This window comes from Ursus arctos, unplaced genomic scaffold (assembly GCF_023065955.2).
Source record: "Ursus arctos isolate Adak ecotype North America unplaced genomic scaffold, UrsArc2.0 scaffold_16, whole genome shotgun sequence".
In the NCBI taxonomy this organism is placed as follows: domain Eukaryota; kingdom Metazoa; phylum Chordata; class Mammalia; order Carnivora; family Ursidae; genus Ursus; species Ursus arctos.
The window spans coordinates 29,211,372-29,227,588 of NW_026622830.1; the positions used below are offsets into that span (position 1 = coordinate 29,211,372).

The window sequence follows — 16,217 nt, forward strand, 5'->3', positions numbered from 1 at the left end:
TTGTAGGGTTTCAAATATGATTTTAGATTCAGGCATATCTGGATACTAGAAATAGCTGGGGTCAGGGGAGAAACTCAAGGAAGAGGAACCTCCAGGACTTGGCCCAGCCTCTGACATGGAGGGAGCTAGCAGACTCTTGAGAGGGTGACCCGTGCCACCAAACCTGTATTCTGGGCCCACTGTGCTCCTGTCAGGGGGAACCATGCCCTACCCCACCTCCTGGTCCCCAAGCCCCTCTACAAACCAATCCTGCCAGCTCCACACACAGGAGTTTACAGGTGTGGTTCGTGATGATGGATTCAGAGCAGAACTCTAGAAACACAATGCAGACAGTAGCAAGATAACAGTGCTAGAGCTGGGGTCAATATGTGTGAGGGCTGGTGGTTAATTTGGGGAAGGTGGAAGATCAGGCTGAAGCCAGTGTTAACCTAAGACCAGGCTGAGTGCAGGGAAGAGGCTCGGACCAAGGTCAGGAGTAGTCATCAATGTTTATGTTTATTTATTATTTGAGGAACTCAGGTGAACAGAATTGGACTGCACATACTCCTTAGTTCATGACACTCTCTCCTGCTTGTCCGTAAACAGCCCACTGTGAACACTTGTAAACCCACCACATGCCCAAGGACTAAAACATTACAAATAAATCATGTGCCTCTTGCATCTCTGCTCTCTGCTCCTCTCAGAGGTAGCCACTACCCTAGCTTTTATCCTTTTATTGCTTTTCCCCCTTGTGATAGACGGGTTCTAAAATGGCTCCCAATGATGCCTGTCTCCCGGTATTCACACCCACGTGTACCTCTCCCCTTGAATGTGGACTGGACCTCATGACTTACTTCTAATAACTAGGATACAACACACATGATGGACGTCGCTTCTGTGATTACATCAGACAAGACTGTAACTGCCATCTTGCCAGCAGATTCTGTTAACTCTCTCCTTTGCTGGCTTTGGTGAAGTAAGCTAGCATGCTTACTGGATGTGACCACAGGGGAAGGAAAGGAGGGCAGCACCAGCCAACAACCAGCAAGAAAGTGAAACCCTCAGTTCAACAGCCCACAGGGAACTGACCTCTGTCAACAACCAAGTGAAACCTTCCCCAGTCAAGACTTCGGAGGAAACCACAGCTCTAGCCCACACTTTGATTGCAGCCTTAGGAGAAACTGTGAAGCACAGCACCCAGCTCACCCATTACTGGACTCTCGACCCACAGAAAATAGGAGATAATAAACATGTGCTGTTTGAAGCCACTAAGTTTGTGGAAATTTCTTACATGTGATAGACACTAATACAAGTTCTTTTCAATTATCTTCTATTAACAGAGAACATCGCTATGAACATTGCTGTACAGGTGTCACAGAATGGAGGACACAAGAGCTTCAGTTTCCCCTAGGTAGATGCTGAGTATATGTGTAGGACTAGAATTGTGGGGTCTCAGAATGTTACTAGTAGTCAGTAAATTATCAGAGTTAGGGTCACATCATGGCCAAGGGTGTTGGTCGGGTTTGAGAGTCAAGCTTGGCTTGAGTGCATAGAACTAGGGATCAGTCTGTGAGCAGGGTTGGGAGCCATACAGAGGACAGATTTAGGGGTCAGTCCGTGGACAGGGTTGAGGGTGAGGGCGTGGTTACATTTGGGAAGAATGTGAAGACTGGGTTTGGAGTTGGGTTTGGACAGTGTTGGAAGATACTGTGAGGGTGGGTTTGGGGGTCAGTCTAAGGCCAGACTTAGAAGGTAGGCTGTTCCCGTGCACGAGATCTGACCCCTGTGGTATCATCAACCTACCAGGCAGTGGCCACCCAGGGCCAACGTGCACACGGTGAGAGCCACTCTGGGCCTACAGGGCTCTTTCACTCAAAGGGGGGGGGTGGAGCACAGCATTAAGAGGGGCAAGAAATCGGGAGGGAGAGAGAAGGCAGTCGCAGGAAAGATAGCACAGCTTCTTTAATGGGAGCAGTGTGATCCCATATCTCCCAAGCATTCTCAGAGGTCCTCCCCCGGAGGGAAGGACGATTGGGACAGACACAGCCCATGTCTTCCCCACTCCTGGCTGAACCCGCTCCTCACCCCTTCTTCTCCAGCTGCTGTGTTCTCCGTCCTCGAGTTGGGTCCCAGGTGAGCTCCCAGGAGAGGTGAGGGTCTCCCTCAGCTGCCTGGGACAGCTCCCCCCACAGCCCAGAGCACAGAGAACTAGTCTGGATGGAGACACCGCTGTCCTCAGAGCTGAGCTGGGACCTGTTTCTAGGGGTGTGAACTGAGCCGGGGCACCGCCCCCCAAGGTCCAGAGCAGGGAGCCCCAAGGAGGAGCCCCTGGTGTTGGGCACTGCTTTGGGGAGCATGCGAGGTCTCTGCACGTGGCTTCTGGGTTCTGGAAAGCGGTCCATTCTCCTGACCCGGATGGAGTGGAAGGAGGTGACTCAGTCCAGGGGCGCTGCTCTGAAAGCGCCTGCCTCACTGCCCCTCCCCCCCATATTCGCCCCCCATCCCAAGGGAGGGGCGCGCTGGCCCCCCAGGAGGCTCATTGGAGCTGCTGGCTCCGCCCACCCATTCGTCAGTCAGTAGGTCGGTGGGTGCGTGGGTGGGTGCGTCGTCGCGGTGTCTGGGCTCTGGCGGGTACTGGGGCGTCCCCGCGTGGCCCGGGCCGCCGCTCACCGCTGCTTACGCTCTGCCTGCTGGAGCCGCCGGGAGAGGTCCTCGATGCGCACGTTCTTGAGCTGAAGCAAGTGCTCCAAGCGCCTCACCTTCATCTGCAGGACCTGGGCCATGAGGCACGGAGGTGAAGCCAGCTGCCTGCTGCCCTCTGTCCCCACCACCGTAGGCCCCAAGCACCCATTGCCCCACCACCGCCCGCTCCTTCCCAGTCACCCTCACCTGCACAGTCTCCTGCGAGGCCAACAGCTCCTGCTCTTTTTCTGCTATCTGGAGGACGAAGCTTGGGTCGCCCTGCACTGCCTGGCTATATTCTGGAGGCCTGGGCGCGGGCAGCCGCCCCCCCCTGGGGTGGGAAGCAGTTTAGCGGAGGCCCGAACCTGGGGCCCCACTCTCAAACTTTCAGTGTCCAGCCTTCCCTCCCCCAAACCCTCACCCCCTAACCTGCTACCCAGGAACAGCCTGCCCCCACCCTTACCTGCCAGCCCTGTGTTGGGGGATCACCAGGCCTGGTGAGATAGGAACTCCCAGCTTCCTTACCTGAGCTGCCCCCCTCCCTGGGGGTCCGGGGCACCTTCCCCTCGGGCCTTCTGGGACAAACCTGAGAGGAGGCAAGTGGAGGAGTTAGCGGTGCTGGAGTCCTCTTTTCCTGACTTCTGCCTCCCTCCCCTCCCCCATAGGTAGGACAGAAGGAAAGCTGCTCCTGGGAGGGAAGGAGAGTGAAGACCACTTTACCCACATCCATGTAGCCAGTGCCATCCTGGGGAGCCAGCTCCTGAAAGAACCCCCGGGGGTTTACCGTGAGATTGGGCTCGCTCCTGCCCAAGGAGCCCCCTGTCTCCTCCGTGTTCCCCAAGGCCAGGCTCCCTTTGCCAGACACCCTCTCCCACATCTATCGGCAAGGCGGGACTTTCTGCTGCCTGGGAGGCTCCCGAAAAGCGGTGGGAGAAAGCTCGAGTGGGGTGGCACCTGTAAGGAGCTCGAGCGCTGCTTCCTGAGCCTCTGCCGCTCCTCCAGGCGCTGCCTCAGCGGAAGGAGCACCAACTCCACCACGCCCGGCGCGCACTGCGCGATCTTGCGCATCACATCCTCGGGTACCGAGAAGTTCAGTTTGTTCAGCACCCTCCTGGGAGATAGGCCCAGGGTTGATGGACTAGGTCCTCGGGGAGTGAGATCAGGGGCGTGGAGGAGAAGGAAGTGGTGCAACCCTGGGGGGATGAGCCCGATTCTTGGGTGTCCCGTTTCCTTGTCTCCTCCAGGATAAAGGAGTCCTTTGATTTTATTACCGGATTCTGTCTGCGTTGTCCTCCCTACTCTGTCACCAACAGAATCCCAGCCTGGGCTTTGGAGACCATAGGGGGGGGGGCGCTGGGGCAGCCCTTCCCGGGATCCCGGGGTTGGGGATGGAGATTCCGGCAGTGCACAAGGCATTCTACTACCTGTTTAGGTGACCCCAGTTGCTGAGCTTCTGTTGGAGAGAGTTGGCAGGGACATAATTATGCATCTCCACCATCTTTGGGAAGTAAAACTTGATGACTTCTGCGACCAGGACTGAGGGAATGAGAGCAAACATGGCGGGGGGGGGGGGGAAGTAAGGGAAAAGGAGTAGAGAGAAGATGTGCATGGGATGGGAGAATCAAGGGTTGCAGAGCGGTGGGGCCAGGAAGAGAGGTGATGTGGAAAGGGGACAGATGAGAGGGAGGGAGGGGTGGTGGAGGAGAGGGAAAGGGGTCCAAGAAAGCAAGATCTGAAATCAGTTATCAGCCTCCAGCATACCCCAGAGGAGAGGCATCCCATCTCCATTAGGTCAGGCATATGAAAACTAAGTTCTCTGGTCCTCTTGTAGAGAATGAGTCTCCAAGAGAGCCCATCAGGAGCCTGGGGCCCCACCCTAGTCATTTACATGAATACACACACACTCCAACACCAAAGTCCCAGGAAAGAGTCACGGATTCACACAAGCAGACATATGTGATAAGATGCCCCTACAGATATGCACATAGGACAGTGTGTAGACACACAGGGCACACACATGCCCATACATACACAGGCTCACATATAGCACATACACCTACAACACACAGAGATGCACACACACACACACAGACACTTATTTCCATCACTGAAGTTCCAAGAGATAGTCACCAACACACATAAGCACAATAAGTCACATAGGCACCAATGTACCATACAGAGACACATACTTCTATTATTAAAATCTCAGGAGACAGCCTTAGACACACAGACACCTAACAATCACAAAGAACGTGTCAACAAACACGGACACACGGGACACACACAGGAGCGCACACATACTGAGATGCACACCTCCGTCACTGAAGTCCCTGGAGAGATTTCGCTTGGGCCGAGACAGAGGGATGTTGTCTACCCACAGGTACAGCTGGTGCAGCGCCTCCTCGTCCACGCTGCCCGCCATTGGCACCCTCGGCAAGGCCAGACCGTTCCAGCCGTGCAGCGTCCAGCCCCAATCTCACGATCCCTCAGGCGCCTCTTCTCTCGCCACTGAGGGCGACCAGACCTGCCTCTGCCTCTCTAATCGGGAGACTCTCCTCCCAGCTGGGAGCAGCCATATTGTTTTCTGAAACCATGGCAACTATCCTTCACTGGGCGGAGGAGCAGGGATTTATGGGAGTTGTGGTTTTCTCCTTCCACTTACTCTCAGGCCCCGGCTTTGAAGAGGCGATTAGGTGGCCTTGTCTTTCCAGCATCTGCGCCATCTGATCAGCCACTGGCCCACTCTGAAACCTGTCAAAGCCAACCAGGCCCTCAGAATCCCTGCACCAGCCTCCCCAGGGCTCGGATTCCCCTTCTGGATCCTTTAGTGATCAGTCCCAAGTGAAAGCAGCATCCCAATGTTTGTCAGCTTTATCTGGGCATCCACTGTTAATCATCTGCTTCCCATCTGGATTGTGTGATAGGCTGTGTGACAGTGCCTCCTTGCTGGGTCCCTCCTCAGAGCTCTGTGCTATCAGGGCCATCACCGCTACTGCCCTTCCCAGCAGGGTCCTGGTAGGGCATTTAGTATGTCATCCAGATTCCCAGGGAGAATACCAGGGCTCAAGGCCAGTGCCTCCAGCGGGTTATTTAACTCCTTAACCCTATTTCCTCCTTTGTGAAGTGGGAATGGCTGTCACCTATTTGTCCCAATGGGGTAATAGGGAGGAAAATGGGAAAGGTATTTACTGAAGATATGCGTTTGTTTCTATGGGGACGGGTGGGGGGGACGGGGGTGGGGTGGGGAGGTATGGGAGTAAAAGCTGCAAGAGCTCCCGTAGACACTTCCACAACTCCTCATCTCCCTCCAAAGAGCTATTCTTCCATGGGTTAGAAATGGATTTCAATAGCCAGTTCCATTTCAAAAGAGCACTACTTGTAGAAGGATTAGGGATATGGGTCCTTAGCGAAGGGACACAGAGTAGCTGTAAAGAGACACTTCTAGGGTCAGCCAGAGAAGAAAGCTTGCTTCCACCAAAGACTAGCAATGTGGCTTTGGGCACATTACTGAGCCTTTCTGTCCCTGTTTTCTCATGGTTTTACCTACCTCATAGGGGATTTGTGAGCATCTCAAGTGCTTAGCACAACACTTGGCACATAGCAAGGGCCCTGTTAACATCAGTTGGTGCTATCATTAATGAGATGACCTCAGTTCCAGCAGAAGAGGAGACAAATGGAAATGATTTGCCTTGTTGGTATTTGAGGTGAGGGGCTGGGTTGAACAGGGAGAAGGCTACTGCTCCCCGCCCCCCCCCCCCCAACTCCAGAGCAGGCCAGGGAGCGGGGCTTCCTTAAGACTTTCTGGTTTCCTCCTCCACAGCTCAGAAGAGGGTGGGGGATGATGGTAAGGGGAATCCCAACTACTTTTTGCTGTCACTTAGGTTGTTTTCAAGGCCTACAGGGGAAATCTGAGCGCCAGGAGTGTGGAAGGCCAAGTGTGGAATTGTCACTCTTACCTTCTTGTTTTAAAGTCATGCATGGTGGCCTTGCCTTTCTAGAAGAGACCACACCCAGGGCAGGCAAGGGACAAAAGATGACCTAGATATACCCCCCTCCTTAACATTCCAGGGTGGAGAGAGGAAGAACTGAAAGGAAGTGGTGGGGATGGAACCACAGCTGAGATGTGCCAGCCCCAGTGGAGGTGGGAAAACCGGTTTGGGGCCCAGGGCTGCCCAGCCTCCTCAAGCCCAGGCCCTCCCCTGGCTGGAACCGCTGGGGCCTAAGGGCCTCAATGAGGGAGGGATTGGGCCGTGAAAAGAGAAAAGGGGTAGGACCAGCAGAGACAACAGTCTTCACCTTCGGACTGCGGTGCCCCCAGCCTCTTGGGGGTGCAATCTGTCCCAAGAATTTTATCTTCCTCCTGTCACTGCCCCCACAATAGCCACCAGGTTTGGAGATGCCAATCACTGAAAGGTCTAAAGGCTTCCTCTTAAGGCATCAAAGGTAAACCAAGGGATGCCCTGTATGTCCCTCCAAACTCTAACCTGGACCACAGAAGTTGCCCCAGCACCCCTCTTGCTCTGTCCTCTGGCCCCACTCCTACAAGGACCTTCTTTAAAGGGCTTGATGGGCCTCGTTCCCAGTTTAATTTGGTCCAACAGGGATAGTTGACTCCCTCCCTCCTCTCCTAGCCAACTGACCCCAAGCTTCTTTCTAACCCCAAAGCAGTGCAAGGCCCGGCTTTCCTCAAACCCAAGCAGGTACATTGAAGACCCCTTCCTCCCCAAGCCTAGATAATATTTAGATCTGAAGGTGGCCCCTCACTACAGTCAGGCCCTAAGCTGTGGCTACCCTCTCCACACTTGGTTCCATGTCCCACCAGAACAAGGACCAAAGGGAACCAGGAGAGGACGTGTTCCCAAGACAGACGCAAGCCCAGACCATGAAGGATGCACCCTTGGCTGTTAAAACGTTCACCCCCACAAAAGGGGGTGGACGGATTTATTGAATTCAGACTGGGAAAGGAGCGGCTGGATGGCTGGACTATGGGCCCAGCCCCAGGCCCCCTGCCCAGGATAGGGCCCTGCCAGAGACGGAAGAGAGGCATGGGGCCTGCAGCTACCCACAAGGGAAGTGCCCATTATCACTCCCCCCGAGGGCCTCTTGGGAACCTCCAATCTGGAAAGAAAACCAAGGGCCAAAGTAACCTGGACTGGGCCAGAGAAAGGGATTGGGAAGATGGGGAAGCAGGCAGAGGCAGGCTCAGGAGCCTGCAGTGAGTTAGACTGTGCTTCTCAAGGCGGCCCAGGGGCAGGGGTAGGGGGCTGCCAGCCTTGTGGGGGCCTAGGCTGGACCTTCCTCTGGAGCCCTTCCCAGAATGGCTTTGGGGTCCCCCCCACCAAAGACCTGGTGTGGACGGCAGAGGGGAGAGGCACTCTCCGGCCGGGAGCTTCCAGGGCCCATCCCCGGCTGCTCCTGTAGCCTAGTCCACTGATGGCACGGTGTGGTAGCACCGGACAGCTCCCCACCCTCCCCACCTGGTCCCCCAAGCCCAGGGGCAAATGGGGAGGAAAGAGGACTCTGAGAAAGAGGCAATAAGCAGGCAGTGAGGTTGACCCCAGCCCCGGGCCCTACCGAGATGGCTGGGCCTGTCACAGGACCCGAGAACATCACTAAAGGATCTGGAGCTCCCCATTCTGGCTCCATCCACAGCGGCTGCTGGGAGAGTCCACTGCCCTGGGCTGGTGCTGCCACATCCGGGTCGGGCATGACTAGGCCCAGAGGCTCAGCTTTGATGTCCCAGACCCCGAACTCCCGCCTGCCTGGCGTGGTTCTTCCTGGTCACGTGGACCAGATCGTGTTCCAAGTGAAGGATGTGGCTCTGCACTCGGTCGTCAATGGGGAAGGAAGTCAGGTACCTCTTGACCATAGCAAAATAAGCCATGGCCTCCCCAAAGCTGGGCACAGGCACCTCATCACCATCCTCCTCCTCATCTTCATCATCTTCATCCTCCTCATCATCCTCATCTTCCTCCTCTTCCTCACTGTCAGACTCAGAGTCCTCTTCACCCTCCAGGAAATGGAGGGTAGGGCACTGGGCCTCCTCCTGGGCACTGTAGCCCCCGAAGCTGCCACCGGCTTCCACTACCCCCTGGGCCCAGTCCTCAGCCTCCAACCCCTCAGAGGAGCTCTCTTCCTCCTCTTCCTCCTCCTCTTCATCACTGTCATCAACATCACCCTCCTCTTCCACCTCCTCTTCCTCCCCCAACTCCTCGCCTTCCCCCCCTTCCTCCTCCTCGCCTTCTTCCTCCTCCTCCTCCTCCTCCCCTTCACCCTCCTCCTCCTCCTCCTCCTCTTCTTCTTCCTCCTCTTCCTCCTCCTCCTCTTCCTCCCCCTCACTCTTGAGGGCAGTGGTGATGGTGGCATTTGGGCCACCCCCGAAGCCCGCGTCGCGGAAGCAGGCAGCTATGTCCGAAGGCTCCACTGCCTGCCAAGCGGCAGCCACAAAGTGCAGGGCCTCCATCAAACCTAGCTGCAGGCCAGCGCGATCCTGGCCCTCTAGCGCGGCCATGGCCTTGAGTAGCATAGCCTGGCGGTAGTGGCCCTTCACCTGTTGGACCACTCCCCGCTCCAGCGGCTGCACAGTGCCGGGCGGGAAGAAGGCCAGCTGCACATGCCGCAGGCCCGAGGTATCCAGGGACTGGGCAGCCAGGCGGCCCGCCAGCAGCAGGACTCGGCGAGACTCTGCAGCCATGCGAGTGTCCAGGGCCTTCAGGTACTTGGCCAGGGCCTGGGTGGTGACACCACCCTTAGAGTTGGCGGTGTAGTCGCAGGGCAGGCCGGCTTGGCCTGCACGGGGCTTGGCCGACTTGCCGGCCACGAGCGGGGGCAGCTTCTCGCTGCCGTCCGCGTTGGCGCACAGCAGGACACTCAGGCGCTGGGTGGCCCTGCGTGCCCGTCCATCGCTGCCGCAGAGCCCCGCAGCCTGGTCGGGCAGGAAGTCGTACCATAGACTGGTCTCAATGGCGCTGAACACGTCTTGGGAGGCGTAGCCCTCGGCCACCGACGGCGGCTGCTCCTCCAGGGCACGCCAGCCCGTCGAACCCCCGCCGCTGCCCTCCGAGGGCACCGCAGGCGGGCTGGCGGGAGCCACTGGGGGCCGGGGGGCAGCACTGCGCGACCGGGCGCGGGCCACACCGCTGCAGGACACCACACCGTGGCGCCGGCGGAAGCGGTCCAGCCAACCGTTGGAGGCGGTGAAGTCGTCCATGCCCAGCTCCTCGGCTATACGCAGCGCCTTCTCCTTGAGGATGATGCCCTTGACGGGTAGGCCAGCGGCGCGGATCTGCTGGAACCAGGCGATGAGCAGCCCCTCGAGCTTGTCGTAGGGGGACAGCTTGTTGGTCTTGCGGCAGGTGGAGGCCACACCGTACTTGCGCTCCGACGCCAGGATGGCGCGCTTGTTCTTCAGGATGGTGCTCAGCGTGGATGGCGGGATGTTGAAGCGCCGCGCGATCTCGCCCTTGCGCAGGTCCGGGTTCTCCTCCACCTCCTGGATGATCCGCGACTTCTCCCGGAACGTCAGCTGCCGCCGCTTGGGGCCCATCCCGGCGCGCCCCCCGCCCCGGGGCCCGGCGCCACCGCCGCCGCCCCGGGGCGGGGGGCCCGGGCCCGCGGCGGGGGGCACCTGGCGGCCTCTCCCGCACGCCCCGCCCGAAACAAAGCGGCTCGCGGGGCGGCGGGCGGGGCGGCGACCCGGCCGGGCCGGGGGGCACCTTCGGGGGCGCCGGCGGGCGCGGCGCCGGGCGGCGGACGGCAGGCGGCGGGCGCGGGCGAGGGCGGGCGGCGCGGGCGCGGAAGGCAGGAAGTGCCGCGGCGCGGGGAGCAGGGAGCGCGGCGAGCGGGGCGGAGCGGGCGGAGCGGGATCTCGCGGGAAGCGCGGGGACGCCCGGCGCCGCCTCCCCGCCCTCCGCGCCCACTCCCTCCTCCCCGCTGCCCCGGACCCACCGCGGGAGGGCGCTGCGGCCTGCTGGACCCGCCGGCGCTTGGGCGTCCGGTGACCTGCGGGCAGGGGCGCGGTGCCCGGCGTCCGCGCCCGTTGGGCAGCGATTTGCTGCGTATGAGGAATAACAACTGTGTTTCGTGGTTTTTGTTTGGTTACAGCAAAAATAGCGCACGCTTTTCGAGGAAACTGAAAAATACAGGACTAAAAATCACCTTTCATCCCAACACCTGGAGAGATGCGCAGGTAACATTTTGATACGTTTCCTTCCAGTCTTTTCTGTAGGCTCAAGCAGTTTTCTTTTTAAAAATGTATTGCATCAAACTGGCATCCGATGTATAGACTTTATACCTGGCATCTCCTGCTGTTTTACCTGGCATCGAGTGATGAGAATTTTGTCACATCGATAAAATATTGCCAACATGCTTTTTTATGGTTGTATATTGTTCCGGTTATGGATGAACACTAATCTATGTAGCCTATTGTTACACATTTAGATCATTTTTATAAGCAACATTACACTTTTAAATCTATTTGTTAGTAATCCCACAATCCGTAGATAAACACTGATAACATCTCTGTGTGTCACTTTCTGGGCTTTTCCATGCATACAGGCATCAATGTTTATGTTTCACCTACAGAAATAATGTCATGTATTTAAGTATATAAGCATACATACACATGAATCCCTGAAACCTCTTCCTCCACCGTACACATAAAAATGACATACTCTTAAAACAATAAATGCATTGCGGTGTTTTTAAAAAATCTCTTCGAGTCAGGTGAGGTGGAGGTAAAGAGGAAGGCTGTGACCCAGGGGGATGGGCTGAGGACCTGGGGCTGGATAAGGCTTCAAGAGAGTGGGTGTGTACAAAGAAGAAAAGAGGACCAAGGACAGGGCCCTGGGCTCTCCAAGGTTAAGGGTGCGAAAAAGGACTAACAAGAAATTCATGAAAAACAGCTGAAGGAGGAACACCAAGCCTGCATGGTGTTTCTGGAGGCTAAGGGAAGAAAGGGTAACTCACTGCTGTGTTAGTGTGTATTTTTCTTTTCGTATATGTATCGGCCGTTTGAATCCTGTGAATTTTCTAGTCATACTCTTTACCCATTTTTCTCTCGTATTTGTCTTTTTGCGGACTTACAGGAGCTCTTACTAGGCTCTGAACACAAAGTCGTTGTTAATATATCGCGAATATGTTCTGCCAGCCTTGTCCTTTAATTCACCCTAGGGAGTCTTAGATATGAGAAGTTCGTAACCTCTATTTTGTTTTAGAGATTTCATTTATTTATTTGAGGGAGAGAGAGCACGAGCGGAGGGAGGGGCAGAAGCAGAGGGAGAAGCAGACTCCTTTCTGAGCAGGGAAACCAACACAACACGACCCCAGGAGCTCAGGACCCCGGGATCATGACCTGAGCCAAAGGCAGACACTTAGCTGACTGAGCCACCCAGGTGCTCCAGTTTGTAATCTTTAAGTAGACGGGTCTGTCCGTTTTTTCCCTTTACTGTTTCTGGGTTTTGTGTCTTACTTAGGCCTTTCCCACTCCTGAGACATTAAAAAAATATTCTTCTAACCACAAGGTCCAGGAGAAAACGTGGGAGACTTTTCACTACAGGAGCCCGATCAGTTCTTGGTCCATAATGGGTATATGGTCCCTGTGCAAAAGTGAGTATAGGGCTACCTGTCTGAGACTCCCTACTACACATTTTCAGGAAACCATGTCAACATTTTGGTGATTTCATCCATGTGCACATATGTCCCTCCTGCCTCTTCACCCATCCCGGCTTATAATCAATGTATGTTGGGTGAATGTTGTGTGGGTGGGTTTTTCTCTACTTCACTGAATTTTCCAAGTTTTTTTAATAAGCAAGTACAACAGTCCCTTTAAAATGAAAAGGAGAATGGAAAGCTTGCTGAGGGCCATGAAAAGTAATGATTAGGTAAGTGGAATGGGTACTATGTATAGTGGGCAACTTTGGACAGGCTGGGCCAAGAGAAGAGAAGGTGGACTTTGGACTTGCCTAAAGTAGGGAATTGGAAAGATAGGGCTTACAGATGGAAGTGGGGGGGGATCCCAGGGTTCCAGATGGATTCGCATGGGAATTGCTCAATTTAGAGGGAGTGGAAATGGGTCCTATGCCCTGCTACAGGGAGTGGGTAAACCAGATGTCTAGAAATGGCCGTGTAATCAACACATGTTGTGTGGCTTCTTTTTGTTCTAGAAATGGCCATACCAGTATCTTTCATATGGCACCAAGGATGGGCCCGGAAGTTGAAGACAATGTGAGCTTGTTGATGGAGGTGGATACAGTTAGCAGGAAAGAGGTTGTCCAGCCATTTGAGGACATCTCCAGAGTTCCTAGAGCCAAGAGTCGCAAGAGAAATACCTCATCTCTCCCCCAGTCCTCCATAATTGTATTCACGCCTTCATTTTTAACAGCTTTATTGAGATATATTTCACATATCAATTTACCCATTTAGCGTATACAATTCATAAACACATGAATTATCACTACAGTAAATTTTAGAACGTTTTTATCACATTAGAAAGAAATCCCATACCCGTTAGCTACTATCTCTCTATCCACTCCCTGCCCCTTCCTCAGCCCTAAGCAACCACTGATCTACTTTTTGTCTATAGATTTCCCTGCTTGGGACACTTCATATGAATGAAATCATATAATATGTGTCTTTTATGACTGGCTTCTTTCACTTAGCATCATATTTTCAACACTTATGCATGATGAAGCCTTTATTGGTACTTCATGCTTTTCTTACAGCTGACTAATGTTCTATTGTATAGATATATGACATTTTTAACCATTTGTCATTTGATGGACATTTGGATTATTTCTGCATTTTGGCAATTAGGAATAATGCTGCTATAAATACTGTTTGCAAGTTTTCATGTGGACATATGTTTTCATTTTTCTTGGGTATATACCTAGGGAGTGGAATTGCTGGGTCATACGGTAACTCTCTTTAATTGTTTGAGGAACTGCCAGATTGAGGTCATGGTCTTTTAATTAACTTAAAAATTATACCTGTTCTTTGAAAAATATTTTAAAATAACAAAAAATTTTGTAAAAGATTTTATTTATTCATTTGAAAGAGAGAGCACAAGTACGGAGAGAGGCAGAGGGAAAGGGAGAAGCAGACTCCCAGCTGAGCCGGGAGCCTGACATGGGGCTCGATTCCAGGACCTGGAGATCATGATCTGAGCTGAAGGCAGATGCCCAACCACCTGAGCCACCCCAGCGCCCCAAAATACCAAAAATTTTGAGGATAGAAACATTTAATTCCACTACTTAGAGAATATCCTTGTGGGATACTTTTCTGCGCATATTGTTTTTAATGGGACCACACTTGGCATGATATTTTGTAGCCCATATTGTGATCATCTTTTCATGTCAATGATTATTTCCATCAGTGAGTTTCAAACTTATTTTACTCTAGGAACCCCTTCTTCAAAAGACCATTTTCCAAAAGCCCAATATATAATCACTCAGATATCAACAATTACTAATTACCTGGCACCCCTGCCAGGTGCCAAGCATCCCTGCCTGCCCCCATGCCTGTTCTCTTTAAAAGTTGCAGGTATTACAAACTATAGAGGAGTCACCTCATTAGCTGCTCCCCTATAAGAACACCCAGCTTGCTCTCTGTGTTTCATTGCTATTAACGGTGACTCAAGGAACATACATCTGTGTGTACTTTTATCATCTTTTTAAGAGAAATCCCTAGAGGTGCCTGGGTGGCTCAGTCAGTTAAGCATCTGCCTTTGGCTCAGGTCATGATCCCAGGGTCCTAGGATTGAGCCAGGTGTCCTCCGTGGGCTCCCTGCTCAGCAGGGGGGGTTGTCCGCCTCTCGCTCTCCTTCTGCCCCTTCCCCCACTTGCAAGCTCTCTCTCTCTCACTCTCTCTCTCTGTCAAATAAATAAAATATTAAAAAAGAGAGAGAGAGAGAAATCCCTAGAAGTGGGATATTGGATCAGAGGCCAACCTTGGACTTGGGTCTATACAAGGTACTGGTAGATGGGAGGAGAGGCAAGTGACTTGGTCCCTGTTCTTCAACAGCTCAGTCAGCTTGAGGAAATGAAATTCAGGAAAGGGAAAAGATTTCAATAAATAGAGCCATACCTTCCAATAGTTCCCTTTTATTATTTTTTCTTTTTAAGTAGGCTCCACGCTGGGCATGGAGCCCAGTGTGGGGCTTGAACTCACAACCCTGAGATCAAGAGCTGAGCCGAGATCAAGAGTCAGTGTTTAACCAACTGAGCTACCCAGGTTCCCCCCAATAGTTTCCTTTTCGGAATTAATTCTGTGTATACCTGCTTCATCAGTGTGAAAGCTAATAACCTAAATGTTCAGAAATGTGACAGGTCCAAGCTGACATGTGCTGTGAGCGTCAAATGCACATTGGACTTTGAGACTTGGTACCAAAAAAAAGTATCTAAAATATCTATTTAATAATTTTTGATAGTATGTTGAAACGATAATATTTTGAATATATGAGGTTAAATAAAATATTAAAATTTCGGCTGTTTCTCTTTACATTTTTAATGTGGCTACTAGGCAATTTTATTTTATTTTTATTTTTTCCATATTCCTTTTTTTATAATAAGTTTTTATTATGTTACGTTAGTCACCATACAGTACATCCTTAGTTTTTGATGTAGTGTTCCGTGAATCATTGTTTGCGTATAACACCCAGTGCTCTATGCAATATGTGCCCTCCTTAATACCCATCACCGGCCTATCCCAGTCCCCCACCCCCCTCCCCTCTGAAGCCCTCAGTTTGTTTCCCAGAGTCCATAGTCTTTCGTGGTTCATTCCCCCTTCTCTTCACCTCCCCTTCATTCTTCCCTTCCTTCTCCTTAAATTATGTATGTGACTCATATCGGTGCCTCCCCGTTATGTTTCGATTGTCTAGGACTGTCACACACTATGTCCAGAATATGCAACACACTCATATTGGTGGCTGCCTCCAGGCAGGTGTCCTGAAGGTTTGTGTAGGGTGGGAGACTGACTTTTCACTGCTGTTTCGCACCATTTGAATTTTCTCCTTTCTTTGAATTTTTGGTACCATGTACCAATTTTTAAAAACCATTTAGGGGCGCCTGGGTGGCTCAGCCATTAAGCGTCTGCCTTCGGCTCAGGTCATGATCCTGGGGTCCTGGGATCGAGCCCCGCATCAGCTCCTTGCTTGGTGGGAAGCCTGCTTCTCCCTCTCCCACTCCCCTTGCTTGTGTTCCCTCTCTCACTGTTTCTCTCTATCAAATAAATAAATAAATAAACAAATAAATAAATAAAATCTTTAAAAAAATAAAAAATAAAAGTAAAAACCATTTAACATGTCACAAGCAGTGACAGAAAAAGTCCTAGAAAATTGAGTCCCACAAAGAAGATGCTGTGTGGGAACAGGGTTGGAGAAGCAGAAGGATTTTGCAAACATGTGATAATTTCCCCTTCTTTTCTGCCAAGGCACTGGGGTTACACCCAACCCCCTTAAGCAAGCCCAGAGCTTGATGTGTATAGTCCAGAGCCAGGGTATTCCTTTCATGGGGAGTGGAGCTTTCTACAGCCCAGAATCATCATTGTAACCAGGACCTGGC

At 52.8% G+C, this 16,217-nt stretch overlaps 2 protein-coding genes and 1 long non-coding RNA gene across 4 annotated transcripts; 1 reads left to right on the forward strand and 2 right to left on the reverse strand.

The window, feature by feature from the left end:
• Positions 1 to 469: 469 nt before the first annotated feature.
• On the reverse strand, positions 470 to 5,881 carry SPEF1 (sperm flagellar 1). Of its 2 annotated transcripts, XM_026503120.4 has the most exons (7): positions 4,975 to 5,881; positions 4,086 to 4,197; positions 3,616 to 3,772; positions 3,382 to 3,421; positions 3,187 to 3,247; positions 2,869 to 2,992; positions 470 to 2,753 (listed from the first exon to the last, which is right to left on the reverse strand). In XM_026503120.4, the coding sequence occupies exons 1-7, from the start codon at positions 5,081 to 5,083 to the stop codon at positions 2,646 to 2,648; spliced, it is 711 nt and encodes a 236-aa protein (XP_026358905.2). In that variant the 5' UTR covers positions 5,084 to 5,881; the 3' UTR covers positions 470 to 2,645. The 2 variants fall into 2 exon arrangements, with proteins under 2 accessions (XP_026358905.2, XP_057168624.1); XM_057312641.1 differs by having other exon boundaries at positions 3,616 to 5,055.
• Positions 5,882 to 7,558: 1,677 nt separating this feature from the next.
• On the reverse strand, positions 7,559 to 10,387 carry CENPB (centromere protein B). The gene has a single exon (XM_026503105.4). It carries the CDS (start codon positions 10,205 to 10,207, stop codon positions 8,387 to 8,389), a length of 1,821 nt encoding a protein of 606 aa, XP_026358890.1. The 5' UTR covers positions 10,208 to 10,387; the 3' UTR covers positions 7,559 to 8,386.
• Positions 10,388 to 10,622: 235 nt separating this feature from the next.
• On the forward strand, positions 10,623 to 15,140 carry LOC130543783 (uncharacterized). Its single transcript, XR_008959391.1, has 2 exons — positions 10,623 to 10,849; positions 12,825 to 15,140. It is a non-coding gene; the product is annotated as an uncharacterized LOC130543783 (long non-coding RNA).
• The last annotated feature ends 1,077 nt before the right edge of the window (positions 15,141 to 16,217 follow it).